The 18,079-nt window shown below is 37.0% G+C and overlaps 1 protein-coding gene across 5 annotated transcripts in view; it reads right to left on the reverse strand.

Moving 5' to 3' along the window:
* diaph2 (diaphanous-related formin 2) overlaps positions 1–13,022 on the reverse strand; it is a 347,968-nt gene extending 334,946 nt beyond the window's left edge. For all 5 annotated transcript variants that reach the window (XM_017408298.2, XM_017408297.2, XM_017408299.2 and 2 more), the window contains exons 1-2: positions 12,927–13,022; positions 11,946–12,280 (exon numbers count right to left, since the gene is read on the reverse strand). In XM_017408298.2, coding sequence (XP_017263787.1) covers positions 11,946–12,029 — 84 coding nt within the window. In that variant the 5' untranslated portion in view covers positions 12,030–12,280; positions 12,927–13,022. The remainder of the gene's footprint in view (positions 1–11,945; positions 12,281–12,926) is intronic.
* Between the last annotated feature and the right edge of the window lie 5,057 nt (positions 13,023–18,079).

Consider the following 18,079-nt stretch of genomic DNA (forward strand, 5'->3'; position numbering starts at 1 on the left):
ACAACTTTTCCCATTACTAACTCAGAGCGTATGTATCATTAAGCCCAGCATTCTCTGGCAGTCGGAAACTGCGTGAAACAATAGCTAATTTACAGATAGAGTACTTAAACATTTTCTAATCAATTTAACAACAATCAAACCACTGTTTGGTTAATTGTCTTGACTTGAGGGCCTTTCTTTGCCCATTATCTTGGCAACATCGCAACATTGCAATTAAACACCTAACAATTAAGCTTGCATGTCCTCCGGGCTTCTGCTGCTTATTAAAGTAAACTTTTTCATCATAATAAATGTTTATTACCAAACACATATTTCTCTAAATAACCTAATCAAATTAGCTTTGGGTCCCTCCTTAATCAAATATGATCATGACTCCACGCAGATCCTCAAAAATTAAAACACAAAGCAATATTCCACAACTTGAAAGCCAATTTGGGCACATAAAACCATACCAGTATGCATATTTCACACAACAACTAAAATTAATATGCCAACCTCAAATGAACATGAAACTTATCCTGCTATTGCTCCTTGTTTTATTGAGAATCCTTACCAGGTGGTGCATGTAATAATACTTCTTCGGAAATGGACAGAAGATAAAACTTGATTCAGACTGACTATAATTCCACAGCATTTAAAAAGAAGCACTCAACTAATTTAACTAGAGCATCTGGGTAGTGGCTTTTTAACTCACTCACTGGAACTGGCCCTATAAAAGCAGAGGCCACAATGCCTTTGTAAAACGAGCAGAGAAAGAAATTAGATTTTGCTTTAATTAGTTCTAATAATACTAGAGGATTAGTCAGAGTTAGCCAATGTTTGCAGTGAAGACTGTAATCCAATGTGCAACTGACAGTTTTTGGCAACTTCACTTCACTACATTGTGTTTTTGTTAAATCCATTGCTACATTCTACTACCGAGTATTAAACATTTGCAGCACACACAATGTGACAAAGAAATTCTTATAACTTCATGAAAATTGCAATTTATTTAAGTTAACAGAACTTAAACTTCAGTCATTTAGAAGTCCAGCTCAGTAAAAGAAAAGTATTCTCACAGGATGTTAAATTGTTTGATTAACTTAAAAATGCTGCAGTGCTACGCTAAAAGTACTCATTACGAGTGTCCTTAATTACCCAGTCTCTTTAGCTTTTATAAATTCTGCACATCAGTGGAAATAAAACACAAGATGATTCATCACAAGAGACCTAACAGTTACTGGACAGAACCATCAGACAGCTTGATGTGTTTTACACATTAGAGTGTGACTGACATTATACGATACTGCAAAACATGTGATTACTCCTGTACATAATTCAATAACAGAGTATAAATTAACATATGCTGTTATGTTTACACGTGGTTTGCAAAATGGTGCAGGAAGTACAAAGCCACAGTCAGCAATGACCTCAATTCAGAAAAACATTCAGAGAGCCTTACATCAGCATTTCTGCAGCGGTCGGCTTGATTCACTTCCACTCAGATTGGCACAAATGTCAGAACTCATTTTTAAATTACAAATGAGAAGTGAGGTGATTTGTGTTCTGAATGTCAGTTTAAAGGCCTCAGACTGTTGCTCCTCAACATTTCACCAGGGAGCACAAGAGCACCTACAAGCAAAAGGTAAACAACTCAGTCCAAAAGCCAAAAAGTGACAAATGCAAATGACAGAGAACACGCTTCACAGAAGCATTTTAATTTGTTAGATTTTAGCTGAAGACAAAATAAAAGAAAAGAAGGAAACTCAAAGCCTGTTTCAAAACCGAAGTAAGGCAAACCTCAGTTTACATGCATTAATGAGTTATGTTTCCTCGCCATTGTCATAATCACTGAAAATACCAAATCTATCTTTGTGTAATTTAATAGAATGGGCAGCATTGTCTCATTTATGGTCAATTTGAGGGAATGGCATCAGGCTGCTCTAAATACGATCCATGTAACTGAGTTACATCAACCAAACAAGTTCAATTACAGGAAAAAAACCTTGTTACACTATTTTCAATGCCTGGTTTTGTAAATGTAGAGGAAGGGCTAGGTATGATACAGATGTGTAGCAAACTGGCTGTGAGCCATTTTACATGTAAATACAGACAGAGTCAAACCACAGATCCTCTCTGAGGTGCCTCATGTTTTTATAAACACTTCCTAGGGTTCATAAAGTGGAAGTTAACATGCAGACAATTATTTGCAGAGCAAATACAGCAAATGGAGGAGCATGTTTGAGTCTTAAAGTGACTTTATCAGATATATTCAGTTACTTATGATTAACAAGACCACTGTTGCCAACTCACTGAATTCTCAAATACTTATTGCATTTTTCAACTAACAGAACGGACAGATGTTTTTGTTTGTGCATTAATACATTAATTTTATTGCTCTGAGTCACTGCTTTCTTATCCCAATTTAAGTTATTATTGCGTTTCTTCCTGTCTCCCCTCTTTTACAGCTAAACAAAAGTGTGAAGTGGCTTTATTTATTTTAACATTAAAATAGTTTTACATTTTTAGCTGAGCTACTGCAGCTCTCCACAACACAACTCATAAGTCAAAAAATACATATAAAGAGAAGACAAGAACTCAAACAGTAAAAAGTAAAAAATAATATTATCTAAGTAATAAAAAGTAAATCAGTAAAATAAATGCTGAGTATTCAACATATATGAATAAAAGTTTAATGTTGAAGGCAGAGGGTGTCTGTCCCACATCCAAAGCTGATTCAACAGAAGAGGCACCTGAAAACTAAAGACTGTCTCCGGTCTCATACTGGGAATTCTGGGAACAACCAGTGGACCTGCTTTCTGAAGAAGGTGTGGGACGATAAAAGAATGAGCCATTTTAAAAAAGATGGAGTGTTGTCATTAAGGAACTTGTATTAAGTAAATACAGGGGAATTTGAAATGCACCCTGAAATTTACAGAGAGTCAACGTAGAAATGTCAGAACAGGAGAAATCTGATCTCCTCTGGCAGGACCTGGCAGTACTGAAGCTGCCATGTTCTGGGTCAACTGTAAGAGTTTTGGACACCCAGCTAAAATTGACAAATGCATAGACCACTTCTACTGCACCACTCCAGGAAAAAAATGCTTCTGATTTTATACTACAGAGATAAAAAAAGGGGCTGCTTAAGGGACTTGTTTATTATGTGAACTAAAAGACAAGTCCTTGTCAAAATGACTCAGAGATTCTTCACAGTAGCACCAGAAGCCAAGGCAACAACACTGAGAGGAAAACAGTGAAGCTGTGTAAATTTTATGTTTGCAAACAATGACAGCTATTCTAGTGAAACAATTATAGCTTAACACAATTTACAAGTTTGTGTGGCTATTAAGCGTGATCATAAAAATCATAAAAATATGCTCCAAATGTAGAGGCCCCTCACTGAGTATGATAGCTGACAAGGCTTGTATGGAAATGAGAAATTCAAAAATTAACATCCTGCTTCTAATATTCTGGAAAAAAACAATAACAGAAAACAGTGTCATTAATATTTTGATAAAAGTAAAAGTATCAAAAAATAACTACAGTAAAATACACAGATATATATGTTTTGGTTAAATTCTTCTTCTTCATAAAATTAGTATTATTATGTTTATCTCTGAGCCTATATTTTCACAAAAACCAAATAAGTCATAGCATTAGCTTATTAGTGCAGAGAGAATGGACAAATTATTAAGGGATGATAAAATGTCAAATACTTACAGTCTACCATAATTATCTCAAAGCTTTCATTAGAAAGCAGATATCTGTCACAAAATTCACTGTTAAAGGAATTAGATTCAGTGTTTTATAATCATTTGTTTCGTTTTCAGCTGCATCTTATGAACTAGGCCAAAATGACTGCAGCAATCATATTCGAGCACACCTACCACCCATGACATTGACTCAGACTGAAAGTAAAAATTTAGAGTGAAGGATTCTGAGTAAATTACAAAGCATTTGGAGCAATACCACAAGAAAAAAGCAAGACAAAAAAAACACCGGATACAGTAAAACCTCCAATCAAGCAAAGAAAATTCTCTCTCAAACACACAGCATAATGGGTAACCATGTCCATCCATCCATCCATTTTCTTTAACCGCTTCTCTATTCCGGGTCACGGGGAACTGGTGCCTAACCCCAGCAGTCACTGTGCGAGAGGCGGGGGACACCCTGGACAGGTCGCAAGTCCATCGCAGGGCCACATATAGACAAACGAGACAAACAACCATTCACACTCTCACTCACACCTAGGGACAATTTTAGAGTCATCAATTAACCTAACATGCATGTTTTTGGTCTGTGGGAGGAAACCGGAGTACCCGGAGTAAACCCACGTGTTCACAGGGAGAACATGCAAACTCCACCCAGAAAGGCCCCAGGCCGGGGGGTAACCATGTCATCTGAGCAAATTAATTTATAAGTCAATCAGACAGACTGAAAGGCTGTTCTCATTCAAATAAAATATGAGATCTTTCTATATAAGGTTTCTTTAAGATCTTCGAGATAATGATTTGTAAATTAACAAAACAATCTTTATTTTTAATTAAAGTCCTTAACAGAGAATAGTCTGCAAAATCTTTTTTGCATTTCAGAACAAGCACTGGCACTGTTCATAGTGTCTTAAAACAGCAACTGCTGAAAAGGGGAAGCACACAAAAGCCCGTCCAGCGAGATTTGAATGGCTCCACAGTGGCCAACTTGACCATGTGACTGCAGACCAACACAGAACTGCCTTCAGGTCATCTCCATCTCAAATAAAAGAAATTTTCAAGTACTCTCTAAATCAAGCTATTACAAAGCAGGGGAGTTTAGAGGATATTATGGTCTTCTTAAATGGTTCACAGCATCAAATACCATGTAATCCTAAGTCCACACAGTACTAAAACTAATTTATTGCAAATCTTTTTTTTTTCTAAACTGCTGACATGCAAAAACATGTCAACAGCTGAGACTGTTTTCTTCTTCAGGCTGTTGTTAGAGTGATAGCTAATGGTATTAAACCTACATAACTACACAGTGATGGATATTTAGAAGAGCTGGTTGGGTGTCAGGTGCATGTTATTGTATATTAAAAAGTATCAGTAGTACTGAAAATATTTCAGTGGAATGTAACAAATAGTTTTCATTGAAAAAACAGCGCTGGGTACTGGTGTCAGTTTATTTTAGCACTTCTTCGTCTGGCACTGGTTATTACTAAAAATGTTTACAAAAACTCATGTTAAACGTCAACTGTCAAACTTTTAGCACTTTATATATTGTTAGAAGGACTGACATCTATAGTAAATCTTCTGTAATACAGTACTTAGTGTTGCATTTCACTGCAAATGTCATAGTGTGAGTCATACCAGCAATTAAAGTCACAAATTACAAAATGTATCAAAACAACCCCAAAAACCATTTTCAAACATACACTTATAAAATATAAATGAAAGCATATAATTGACTGTGACAAATACCACTTCTGAGCTAATTTAGTAATAAGAAACACTCATAGGATGGTATTTCTTTCATATCATTGGAGCTGCAGCACAGGAAAACTTGTTCACCTTGGTGTAAGAACTTGGTCAAAGCACATCCTCCAGTCCTGAATCATCAAACTACTGCATGTAACTATAATAAATTTATAAGAATGATTCATGTACTAAAACATGAAAAGGTTATGCTTGAACTAGTGCACAGGTAATGTTTTATGTAGGCTTTTTTTTTTAGATAACTTTGGCAGGACTAACTTCAGAGGGCTAAATTCTACCAGTGAGTCTGTCAGTTTATTCCACTGTTTGACTTTAGCATTCTGAGCTGCTTCCTCTCTCCAACTTCCTGAATGCCATTATAGCACTAACATGTGGCGTGTTTCCTGCTTNGGGGGGGGGGGGGTTCACACGTCCTCCTTACACAATTGTACTTGAGTTTATTAAAAAGCGCATCATAAAATGCAAAACTAGCACACTGAAGGAAAGTGAGAAGACTTGTGTGGACTGACCATAAAGGGGACAGTCAATAAAGACGAGCCTGAAGTGTGTGACAGGCTGACAGCTCATACTAACCACATGCTAACACAACTTAAAATGATCCCTCAGGCTTTCCTAAAGCTCTTATATCAAAACACTAAAATCTTCAAATGCCACAAACTTCACCAGAAACAGTACAGTATCCCATTAAATGTGATTTACAACATAATACTGTCAAAACTGTCAAACGCACAAAGATTTCTCATCGTCTAGATGCACACTTGATTCCAACTCAAAAGTTTTGTACTTTAAAATTTGAAATAACTTGTAGCAGATGGGGTTTTAATGAGAGACTTGCTTTTTTGTGTGCTAAAACACATTTTCATTTAACTTTTCTTTAACTTTGCTCTTCAAACACTTCTTGCTTTGTACCGATGCATTGTATTAATGTCAATAGTCAATCTGGGAACAAAAAGGACAATTTCAGTTCTACAAGTTGCACAATAACATATCAACTCAGCGTGAAAGGGTCCGCTGGTATAATTACATTAAGTTATTAAATTTACTTCTGTTGCAGTTTGTGTTTGTATCAAGGGCATGCTGGAACATGACAAAGTTAGCTTGATCAACAAACCAAGATCACACACAGCTGTGAGCAGAACCTTTTCAGCATTACGGTGTTAATGAAAATCAGATCAGTTACCAACCTCTGAAACTCATTTGTAATTGGCAGACATGTATGTTACTGTGCAAAGTCAAAACAGTAGGCCTACTTTTGCAGACCTAATCCTGTGTAACTTAGTCTGCCTGCTAGCTGGCTGATGTCATTTAGATTCAATGTGCTAATCAGCCTTGTTTGTAATTTTATAAACCAATTTATCTTTTTTTTTTATACAAAGGCTTTTTGTCTAAATCAATACTAAAATTATATAAAGTTTCTCGTGGCTCTTCTGCTGTCAACAAATTGGATTAATTTAAAAAATATTGAAAGTGTTATTCAGGATGGCATTTGTATGAACAGGTTTGTCATTTGAGCTCGTCTCTGCTTCAATTTTCCAACAAATATTTCAATAACTGGCCCTTCATACAAATAACAATAACAACTAAAAAGCTTCTCTTTAGTTTTGTGTGTCCTTTTAAAATAAGACCATTATCACCATTATGGCCTTGTGTTGCTCTATTTTCTCAAAGACAGCTGTTTTTCTTTGTTTGCATTCATCTTTTTTTTTTATCTTTCCCGTCTACAAAAGTTTATTTTTAACGTTCCCAACCTGCAGCCACCCAGCAAGTTTTCCCACTCAAATTACAAAGATTCTTCCAATTCAGCATGAACCCACACGTGTCTCTCTTTAGAGGTAAACATATCTTGATTAGAAGCCAGGCTTACAAAAACAAATGCAAATCACAGTCACTCTTTTATTGACTGTGATTAAGTATGTTAATGATGTTCTAAAGTTACCAAATTGACTAATCTACTCACAAGTGAATAATCTGTTAACCTGCGATGCAGATCTTTAAAGAATAATTCACAGACGCTGTAACTCCTACATCAACATGTCGACATTTTCCCATCAATTACTGTAACAAAATACAATAAGAACAAATGATGCGTGTCTTTTAAAACATACTAGTTCTGTCTCTTTTATTAGAACTTTAACTAATATAAAAAAAAACTAAATATATTTTGTTTTAAAAGAACTATTGAGCAGGTATATCTTGTGATGACACAACTTCTGGTCAGAACTAGGAGTGATTTATATGAAATCAATCCTCAGAATAAGATACACCACAGCAAGGTCAGAGTTCAGCTTACTCTACACAATATTCAGGTTTCATTTGTTAACAGTTTGTTCAATTCAATATAAACATATTAACAAATCTAAACCCACCAATTTGTAGTACATATTTACAACTATTGCGATGTAATGTTGCCAACAAAAGCTGCCTGATTGATGTATTGACTAAATAACCGGTGCTGATGGGGAGACAAACTATTTAAATCTATATTTGCTGCTGCTGCTGCCACAATCTACCCCTGCACACAGCTGTTACATAAATTCACTGTTCCAGTTAAAACAGTACAAGTCTTTCACCAGGCTAGCAGGCTCTGCAGAAAGAAATAAAGGTCCCAGATATCAGCTCAACACGACTGCTCATCATAAAAACTACCAAGGACTCGGCTAATTAGCATATCAGTAACACCACTTTAGGAAAGCGACTTCTCAGCCTCTGTTTCTAAGAGAATAAATAAATAAACCAAGGCAACTGCTTGATTAGAAATTATAGTATGTGGATACATTTATCTATTTATTTAACTTTAATAAAGACCCATGTTTAGTCAATCAAGTCTGAGCCTCAGCATATCTTTTTTCAGTGCATGTTCACATGTGTGCTACTTATGCTGACTTTTAACATGCCTTTATTAAACACAATCCTACATGGACATCTGGAAAAACAAATAAACACTGCATTTGTTAAGACTTAAGGTTAGAAGATATTAAATTATCAGTACAAGTACACATCATGTAATAAAACCAGTGTTCCTTTTTACAGTATAAGGCACCTGTCTCGTTTTTTTTTATTTCATTGTGAAGGAATTTACTGAACTAGACAAACATATAAGCTATATAATATGAGACATTGTTTAAAAACAAGTAAATAGATAAAAGTTAACAATGCTATGTTTTAATTTAACAATTGAAAACATCTTTTAACAGACACATATAAATATGTCATGTTGCAGGTTGAAAATATGCATGATCGGATCATGTAATCTCAAACCCATTGTAATCTGGACAGAATAGTAAGATTCCTCTCTCCTTGTCAGATCATTTTTACTCTGGTATGCAAAGAGAATGTGCTCCTTCAAAAGAGCACTTTACAACTACCCACAGCATAGTTTGATGTTATCTCAAAAAAAGGGCACGATAAAAAACAAAAGTTACAAACCACTGACAGGTTTTGGGATATGTTTATCTAAGAACACTGTGAAGTTATTTGTACGTCCTTGGCTATACTGAGTATCTGCATCATGGGCCTGTAGCCAAAATTGTGTTGCTGTGATGTAATCGAGCCCAGTGACTTGTTGAGCAAACACACAGCTTTTAGTGTTTCTCCTCTAAAGCTTGACTTGATTTTGCTGAAGGCAAATTATGGGACTAAGGAAAGAGACAACTCAACTATGATGCTGTTCGTAACAGATATTAACCCACCCGTGTATGTATCACATTCTCTCATTTGCCTTTTTAACACAAGAGTTTTTATTTTCTTATATAAAAATGTCTCTAGGATTTCAAACCCAATTACTGTTCTGCTAACAAACTTGAATCTATGGTGTACAAAAGGCCAGATTAAAAATGTGATAAACAAAAGAGGACAAACTAAGGCTCCACCCAGGGATGAATAATCACTTCCACCCTCGATTCAGAGCCGTGTTGAGATTTTTGCAAACAGCTACAGTTTGGTCTTCAGGAGGATTGAGCAACCGGGAATGTACACACCCATAAGACTGCTCTGTGAAACTAAAAGCAGTCATCCTACATAGACTACTCAGACGGGATTTAGTAAGTGATGAAGTCATTTCAAACTTGAGAGGCAGGATATTCATTGCAGGCAGTCCTCAAAAGTTCTCAAAACAACACCCTGGCTCTGGGAGAACATGCCACTCGAGTTCACTCTGGGATTTCCTGTCTGGCACTTATTATCGTCACACTTTCCGCTACCTTAACTTTATTCTGAACAACTGGAGATTTCAAGTTCACAACACCCCACTCAGATAAACAGCAATACTGCTTTTTTTTGTTGTCGTTACATGTAGGTTTTAGGACAACTTCACATACAGGAAATGCAACAATAAACTTTAAAGTAAACAGTCAAGATGTTAATTAATTCAACCAGCCATGTGGTCAGCTGCTCCAGCACTGTTCTTTTTTGGTATTATCATGCGTCTTGGGTGATCCAGCCCCAGATGGATGCTTTAGGTTTATGCGGTCACATCTGGCACTTTAATGCATCTCCACAAACCTGTTTTACATCCAAATGAAAATGTAGCCTACGTCATACAGCCAAATGTTAGCGTGGCTGAATTTCACCAGCAGGAAATCCCACAGTCGGTACTGCAGGGATTATAAACACTCGGCCTATGAGTTCTTAGAGTTGTCATGACCCAGACGATGAGATGCTTTAGGTACAGCATCAACGTCAGTGAGAATGCCCACGTCCCAGACGTAAACTTATTTTCATAGCTTTCACCAAATTCAAGATGTAGTCTGTGTACAAAATGCAATGACCTAAAAGTATGATCCAATAGCACTGTGCACCAGAACTTAAAAAGGTCTTGACACAATCATAGACAAGCCTAATGAATAAATAAGCTCAGCACTGGTAATTCTCACTCATGACAGATATGTCAAGAACAGTAATTTCCCCAAGAACACATAGTTTTGCAAGGTTAGGAATCAAACCCCCAATGATTCAACTATAAAATGATCACTCTAACCACAGCCACCCCAAAGAGACACTTGATGTTTCAAATAACAGTGGCTGAGACTTCTTTAAACTAAAACAAAAGAACTATTTTGATCCCCAATACGGATCTGTATTTAAAGTTAAACAGTTATTTGACCTATCACAACTCAAAGCATGATCTTAGACATATTACAATACTAGAACAACTGTCCCCACCTTATTTTGTTATTGGGACTTAAAGCTTGCAGGACCCAGTTTATGGAAGCCACCATGTTGTATTTTCAGAATCAGTAAACATGAAGTAATTAATTATAGCTAAATGTGAAAATAATGTCCGAATATACAGCAGCAAGGTAAAACAAAACTTGATTTAACAAGAGGCAATGTCTGTCCCAGGTATACTTTTTTTTTTAATTTACCAACAGCAATGTCCTGTTTATTGACACGGAGGGGGCAGGATCTAAAACTTCTACTGGAACAACCATTCTAGCTTCATGTCAGAAGTCTATTCATATACAATCTGAGAATGACATAAAGCACCTACTAAGGGCTGACTACTGGAAAATGAGAAGTGACATCATGCAAAATGTTCAATAACAGTCTAAGTTTTCACACTAATCTCACCCACAAACCCTTTTTTTGTCTTTGGTGAAAGAATTACTCACTGATGTAGTTTCTAAAGCTGCTGAAGTGGTTTGTTCTTTATACCCTGTTTCTAATGTACCAGATGTTGGTTTCAGATAATCAGTACAGCAAGATACACCTAACACAGTCGACAATTAAAGGCACAGCTCAAGCTGATATATTAAAAGAGTTTGATAAAGACTTCCTACAGAAGCCACAACAACCAGGTAAGGTAACCCATACAGGACCTAAGAATGACAATGACGATCAAATGATGACTCAGGTTTGTCCCCTATCTAAACAGACACATGGCTTTCTCTACATGAACTCTGGCACCAGGCCATGCCGATGTTAGCGCCATAAATGAAACAAATGCAAACTGCTTCTTTCAGTTGTTATCTCACAGACACTGACCCGAGGGTGACCAAAGTTTAGCTTTATCAATCCCACACACTCACAGGGTTCATAAAACCACCACAAACCCCACTGACACCAGCCACACTGTGCAATAAATCACCTAGGAACAACTTTTTTTTTTTCCTGTATGTTTGAAAGCACACAACATACAGGTCCAGCTGTCACAACAAGAGTGCTCTTCAGAAAACTTTCAGGGTAGAGCATTGATAAGATAATCATATGATCCACTTAGTGCCTTGAAAAGTAAAGCACTCAGCACAAAAGTATCTCTTTTGCTCAACTCTTACTGCTATTAGCCACTCTGTATCAGGATACATTAAGAAGTAATAGCAACACATCAATAGCTCAGCCTCATCAATCACTGAACAGAAATTTCCTGTGCTGACAGCATGCTTGTTTTGTACCTACACAGATGGTTACACAGAGTAGTAAAACTTTCTGCAATTTTCTCAACAGCTGTGGGATTTCAGGATGTGACTGTTCACTCAGTCTCAACTCCAGAATACATACCAGCTTTTTGTTTTTACCCTCGTCCTCGTTGGACTTCTTTTTGGAGGGTTTACTCGGGTCTTCCCCGCCGCTGGCTTGGTCCATTGTAGTTTTAGGTTAGTTCCCTTCCTCAAAAGTTGAACAACAACTCCAAAAGCAGGCCTTTCACGACGCGTGCACGGCAAAACATCCAGGTTAGGTGTTTTCAAAACTCATTCCGTTTCAAGAGAGGGAAAAGTTGCCTGCTCCCAAACAGCATCCAAACCTCGTAGAGAAGGCTTGAAGGAAGAGAGGTGTGGTTCTGTGTCCTGTTCTCCCCTCGGCGTGGTGGTTAAGTCAGTTCAAGCCACAGCTTTCTGAAAGTGACACAACATTGTGCAAACAACAATTAATGACTACCTCAGAGAGAGCACTGGGCGTAACGTTAAACAAATGTTTCTGTTCACACGTGTTTCCCTGCGTAGACTTGTTCAGCATGAAGGGTGCAGGGGACGTTCAGGGAGAACAGCTGGCTGTGTCCTCAACGGGGAAACACATGTAAACAAACGTGGCTAAAGTCAGCTAAAGCCAGCACAATGACAACAGAAGCAAGGTGTTCGTAAAAATGACCAAACAAGGGTATTGTTTTCTTTCTTTACAGAAAACAAAACTTACAACGGTCTAACTTCAATATAACGAACGACTAACTGAAATGGCTGCTTTGACAGTTTTAACAAGCTGCGACCAGGGTGTTTGTCAAATGACAATACAGTCAATAATCAGATTTAATAAAAAGGCTGGCATAATTGGACAAAAAAAATCACCGTTGTTCTCTGGGCTTGGGATACTTTACAGAGCTGTACACTTAGCCAAGCAAGTAATGAGCCACTGTTACGCAACGAACACTGTTTGTTTTAGCAGAAACATTAATACACTACCACATGAATCTATTCCGTACAGATCTGGGAGCCGAAAATAAATTTAACGTTAAAAAAAACTCACAAATTCCCACCCGAAGCTTACCTTTCGCAACCGAACGTGAACGCCAGGCCCACAGAAAGCCCGCCCCTCCTACAATATAATTGGTCTACGAGGCTTTACCATATATGGAAAGACCAGACGCTATTAGTTAGATTCACTAGCAGTCACGAGGTTGGCGTAGCGTCGAAGGGGCGGAGACTAATGTGACGGAGAGGTCAGTCTGATCTCACAGCAAGCGGATGGGAATCTGTTGTAAGAATAGATGTGAGGTATATAAAAGGCTGACTGTGTGTGTGTGTTATTGTTACATGTACACGCCATCTCTGTGTCAGACTGTGATAAACAAACAGTGTCTCTATGACTTTGCGGTATGATGCCAAATTGTTCATTTTATGTTCTTCTGCTAAGAAGAAAACAGCTTTAAGTTGCTGCAAATAATGTGAGATAGGCTATATGGGCTGGGGTTTTTTTGTTGTTGCTTTTTTTTAAACAGTCTGGTCCCAGTTACCAGATGGAGTCTGACGTGTCTCAGCAAATCAACAAAATTAGGTCTAAATGTTTGAACTGATGACCCTAACAAGTTATAACTAGTATGCTGTGTAGAGTCTCAGTCATTCATGGGAAATTCAAAAGAAATTTAATATACAAAACAACTGAACAGAATAGTAATCCTGTTTTTTTGTTTTGTTTTGTTGTTTATTATTATTATTTGTTTTTAAAGTTATAACAAGCATGATTTTGAACTTTAGTATTAAAAGTATACAGAAACATTTAACAAATACAGCAACACCAGAAAGGATTTGTCCTGGTTTTCAGTCCTTATGCAAAACTAAACCAACAAGCTGTTGTCATTTGCTTTGCATTTGTTTAAACAGAGCTGTATCAAAGCTGTTAAGCCCTTCTCATGACGTGCTTTATATTATCCCTTCATGAAATGACAGCAGTTTGTAACTTTGTTGTAATTTGCTTAATTTTAATTTATTTTGCAGTAAATCAAAACAAATAAAGTGTTGATGAGCATTTTATGACCAAAGAGTCAGTTTGGAGTTTGTAATTTAATATATCGTCCTAAATAAAAGACAACATTTATATTACAGGTAATTAGATAACAATCTGAATGAACCGATGTACACTACCAGTAATCAAAAACTCTCCAGTTGTTATGGGGGGTTTTTTCAGTCTCAATGGGACAAACTGTGTGTTTCCTTCTAACTGGTGAGGCTTATAGTGTGGCCACAGAACACAGAGCTTTACTTACAGGGCACTCTGGTTTAATGTTACCTTCGTGACCACAATAGTTAAATGTCTGCTTAGACTTGCTGATGGGAACCATTCTTTTCCATGGGCTCACTGGGAGGATAAGGCTGTGTCTCTCCCCCCTTAAGGACTACACCCACACCAAAGGCATCTACCTTCTTCCTGCTGCGGTCTTTTTTTGATGTTCACAGTGGAAGGTCTTGCGATAGTTAGAAAGGTCTCCACAAACTGGGAAAACTGGTGGGCAGACACTGGAACATAGTATTGGACCCACACTCTGACCTCAGCTGAATGCCATCTGTATACATGCTAATGAACTTCCTTTTTGCTCTTCACCACAGGTTAAACTCTTTTTACATAAAGTTAAGAAGGGCCACTGTACAGAGAGGTAGAGAGTTGTATGCCCACTTCCCTAAAATATATTTGGGTAAACCTCTATTTTTTAAGAATGACTGCCATAACACCATGTACACTCCTGCCCTCCCAGTCAGAAAAACAAGTCTGACTGCCCACTCATACTCTGGTCACTGACATGCTGCAGGAGGCCACTCATCAGGTGCTGTTTCATTCCTTAAGCAGTGAGTTCAGTATCTTCCAGCAGGTCTTTTGATAGATTACTGAGGAATGAAGGCCTCCTCCTCTGGATGAATCCTCTTATCATCAGATCCCTTCACAATCTTCTTTTAAAATTGTATTTGGTGCCGCCTTTATTCAGAAATTAAAAGGACTTCTGCAGCATTAATGTGCCAGCATCTTTTTTTTTTCCTGATGAAACTTTAAATAACTTGATGCAGTGCCCCACCTACCTGCCGCTCTTTCTACACATCTAACCTTCAGTTCAATTTCTTTCTCTTTTTTTGTATAACATTTGACTAACAGCCCATGGATGGTCAACTTCACGTCTCTCTCCTGACACCAAACTGTCGGAGTTAAAATGGCAAATCCTGTTGAACAGAATGTGAACCAGACATTTTGGGAAGTGTAAAAAAAAAGAGAGAAAGAAAGAAAGAAGCACAATAACACATTGACTTGGTTCAGCGCTTTGAGTTTTTATCATTTTATACCATCCACACTGCTAGTAAAAGTGGAACAAATTTAAAAAAAAAATGTCTGTACAGTACCACTCACAGAAAAAAAGCAATTCTATAGAAAAATAGCCAAACTACTTGGCTAGAGGCAGTACTAAAAGTGAAATGGGCAGTTAAATCTCTTTTATCGTTACCTTTAAATGTATTAAGTAAGAACTTATAAGATAAACAATAATTTTACTATAAACTATTAAGACTACAAGTTTTGATTTACCAATAGGTATTTGAAAATAAATTGCATATGTAACAAACCATTACTTTTCTCTACCCATATCAAAAAATCCAGCAAATACAGTAAATACCTATGATTCTTGCCAAGTCGGCCGATGTGGAACTGAATGTAGAAACTTTTTCCTATGTCTCCAGAAGCTTTACTTTAGCAGTATAAGAGTTTTTAAAAATCAGTTTTAATGTTTCACATAAATTCTCTCCCTTGGAAATTCTGAGAACCACAAGTAAGTTTGTTCTCAAAGTAAAGTAGGCTGGTGAGTTAGTACGGTAGTCTGAGGTTGTAACGGTTTAATCAAGTTTGATCATTATGGGTTTTAAATTATAGAGGAATTTAAAACTCGATATTTTTACTGAGCTAATAAAAAGAAGGTAAGTAAGGAGAAATACAATCTGTTCTGTTAGTTTTATGCAACACTTGAGTGCAACATTTTCCCAGTGTTCACAGTGTAAAGAAGGTGCCTTATAATCTATGGTAGGGTTTTCTGTTTTCTGTGCACACGTGCAGTGTGCTACAGTGTACTCTCAACTGTGACTTTTCAAACCAACCGTTTTTTGTTCAAATAAAGCCTCAAAGCTGATATACAGCAGCCTTTTTAAGGATTCTTAAAATAAAGACGAGGCTACATCTTAGGTTTTCCAAAATAACCTAATTAAGAGGAGGTCATGCAAGTAACGCTTTAATTACAAGAAATTTAAACGCCTGCGGTAGCCTTTTAATAAAAATGGAAAGATTAAATATAATAGAAATGCTAGGAATGCTGTTTGGGTCTGGACTATAAAACATAAAGATTTGCAGCAATCTATTGAAATACTTTTTAAAAATCAGTCATTCTAAAAGATGCTAATATTATGGTTGTTTTTTTTTAAGCTGAAATAGCAGATGAAGTCATCTGTGGACAATCAAGCCCTTCAATAGAGTGTTAATGCATGACTGAACTCCTAACAACAAGCACTAGGAGATTTTGTTAAGATTCTTGGAAACCTGGCAGAACGATGATGATGATAAACTGTTTGACTAACAGCTTACAAGAGCCTTTTCTCTTGTCACTCCAGTAATTACCTTTCAAAAATACAATTTGGCCCTGTACTTTTGGGAAAACAGGAATAGAATGATTGACACTGTATATAAAGTATGTACAGTTGACTGGCTTCACTAAATATAGGAAAAGCAATCATTTAATTATGTTCATTTTAAATTAATTGTTCCTACTTAATCTGATTGAGTCCAAAATATGGCATCTTTCAATGAGTTAATTTGAATAATTAAATGCAAAAATAGCTACACTCTACATATCCAACATAAAGTAATTAACAGTATTCAGTAAAGTCACACATTTGGTATTGCAACTCCTTCTCTTGTACAACTTTCACTTCTCCAATACAAAGCAAGAAATAAACATCTAAAATTACATAGTTACGTAGGACACCGTGTTGATCTAATTGCAACATGACCACAACATCAGTGCTGGGAATTTTGTCTATAAATAACCCTTTGCATTCTTGTTCATGTCATTTTGTGGTACACAAATGCTTCTTGCAGACAGTTAACTGTAAATCAGGCACTTGATCTCCTTCTGGCCCATGGCCTATGGATGCAGATAAGAATATGGGAGCCAAAATTATGGTGAAAGAATGAGCATCTACGATCAGGAAAACACTAAACAAGGAAGCTAGTTTGAATTCCATTCAGCGTCTGTCAGTAGTGTTTTGGCCTGGATTCAGTGGGAAGGCTAATTGTCAAAGCAACAAGCACTGCCTGCTTTCTATGAAAACGACACTTATGGTTTTGTTACACAGACCCAGACCCAAGAAGGAAGAGGTTGTTGGAGAGTGTGAGCTTATCCAAAGAGTGAGTGGGAAGTGAAATGTCTTCATTGACTGGTTCTCTGGTCACAACTCTGGGTCTTTAATGAGCTTCTCTGTAAATTTAAAAAATGGTTACCTTGTTGTTGACATTTTGTTCTATGGTTCAAGCAAACAACTTGTATGACTGCTTGGAGTGGAAGACTTGATGGTAAATTTAAATCCATTTTTAACAACATCCATCCATCCATCCATCCATCCATCCATCCATCCATCCATCCATCCATCCATCCATCCATCCATCCATCCATCCATCCATCCATCCATCCATCCATCCATCCATCCATCCATCCATCCATCCATCCATCCATCCATCCATCCATCCATCCATTTATTTTCTTTACATATTTTCTATGCAGGGACATGGGGGAGCAATTATTGTGCCAAAGGTGTGGTTCACAAGTCCATCACAGGGCTACATAGAGACAAATGAGACCATTCACTCTCTCTCACTCACACCTCGTGATAACTTTACCAGTGAACCTATTATGTATGTTTTTGGTCTGTGGGAGGGAACTAGAATACTCAGAGAAAACCCACGCATGCACAGGGAGAAAATTCAAACTCCAGTACATACAACCTCTGTTTTAACACTATGCAAATATAATTTTGTTCTTAATTTTTGAGATAAATAAAAACATACGGGTCATTTTGAAATAAAGTCAGAGCAGTAAATGGATAAACTACAGACAATATGTGGAGAGCTATGGTCTGTAAATGTCAGAACAACTAAAGTGCACATGTAGACGTGGAAAA

This window comes from Kryptolebias marmoratus, linkage group LG9 (genome assembly GCF_001649575.2).
Source record: "Kryptolebias marmoratus isolate JLee-2015 linkage group LG9, ASM164957v2, whole genome shotgun sequence".
Lineage (NCBI taxonomy): Eukaryota > Metazoa > Chordata > Actinopteri > Cyprinodontiformes > Rivulidae > Kryptolebias > Kryptolebias marmoratus.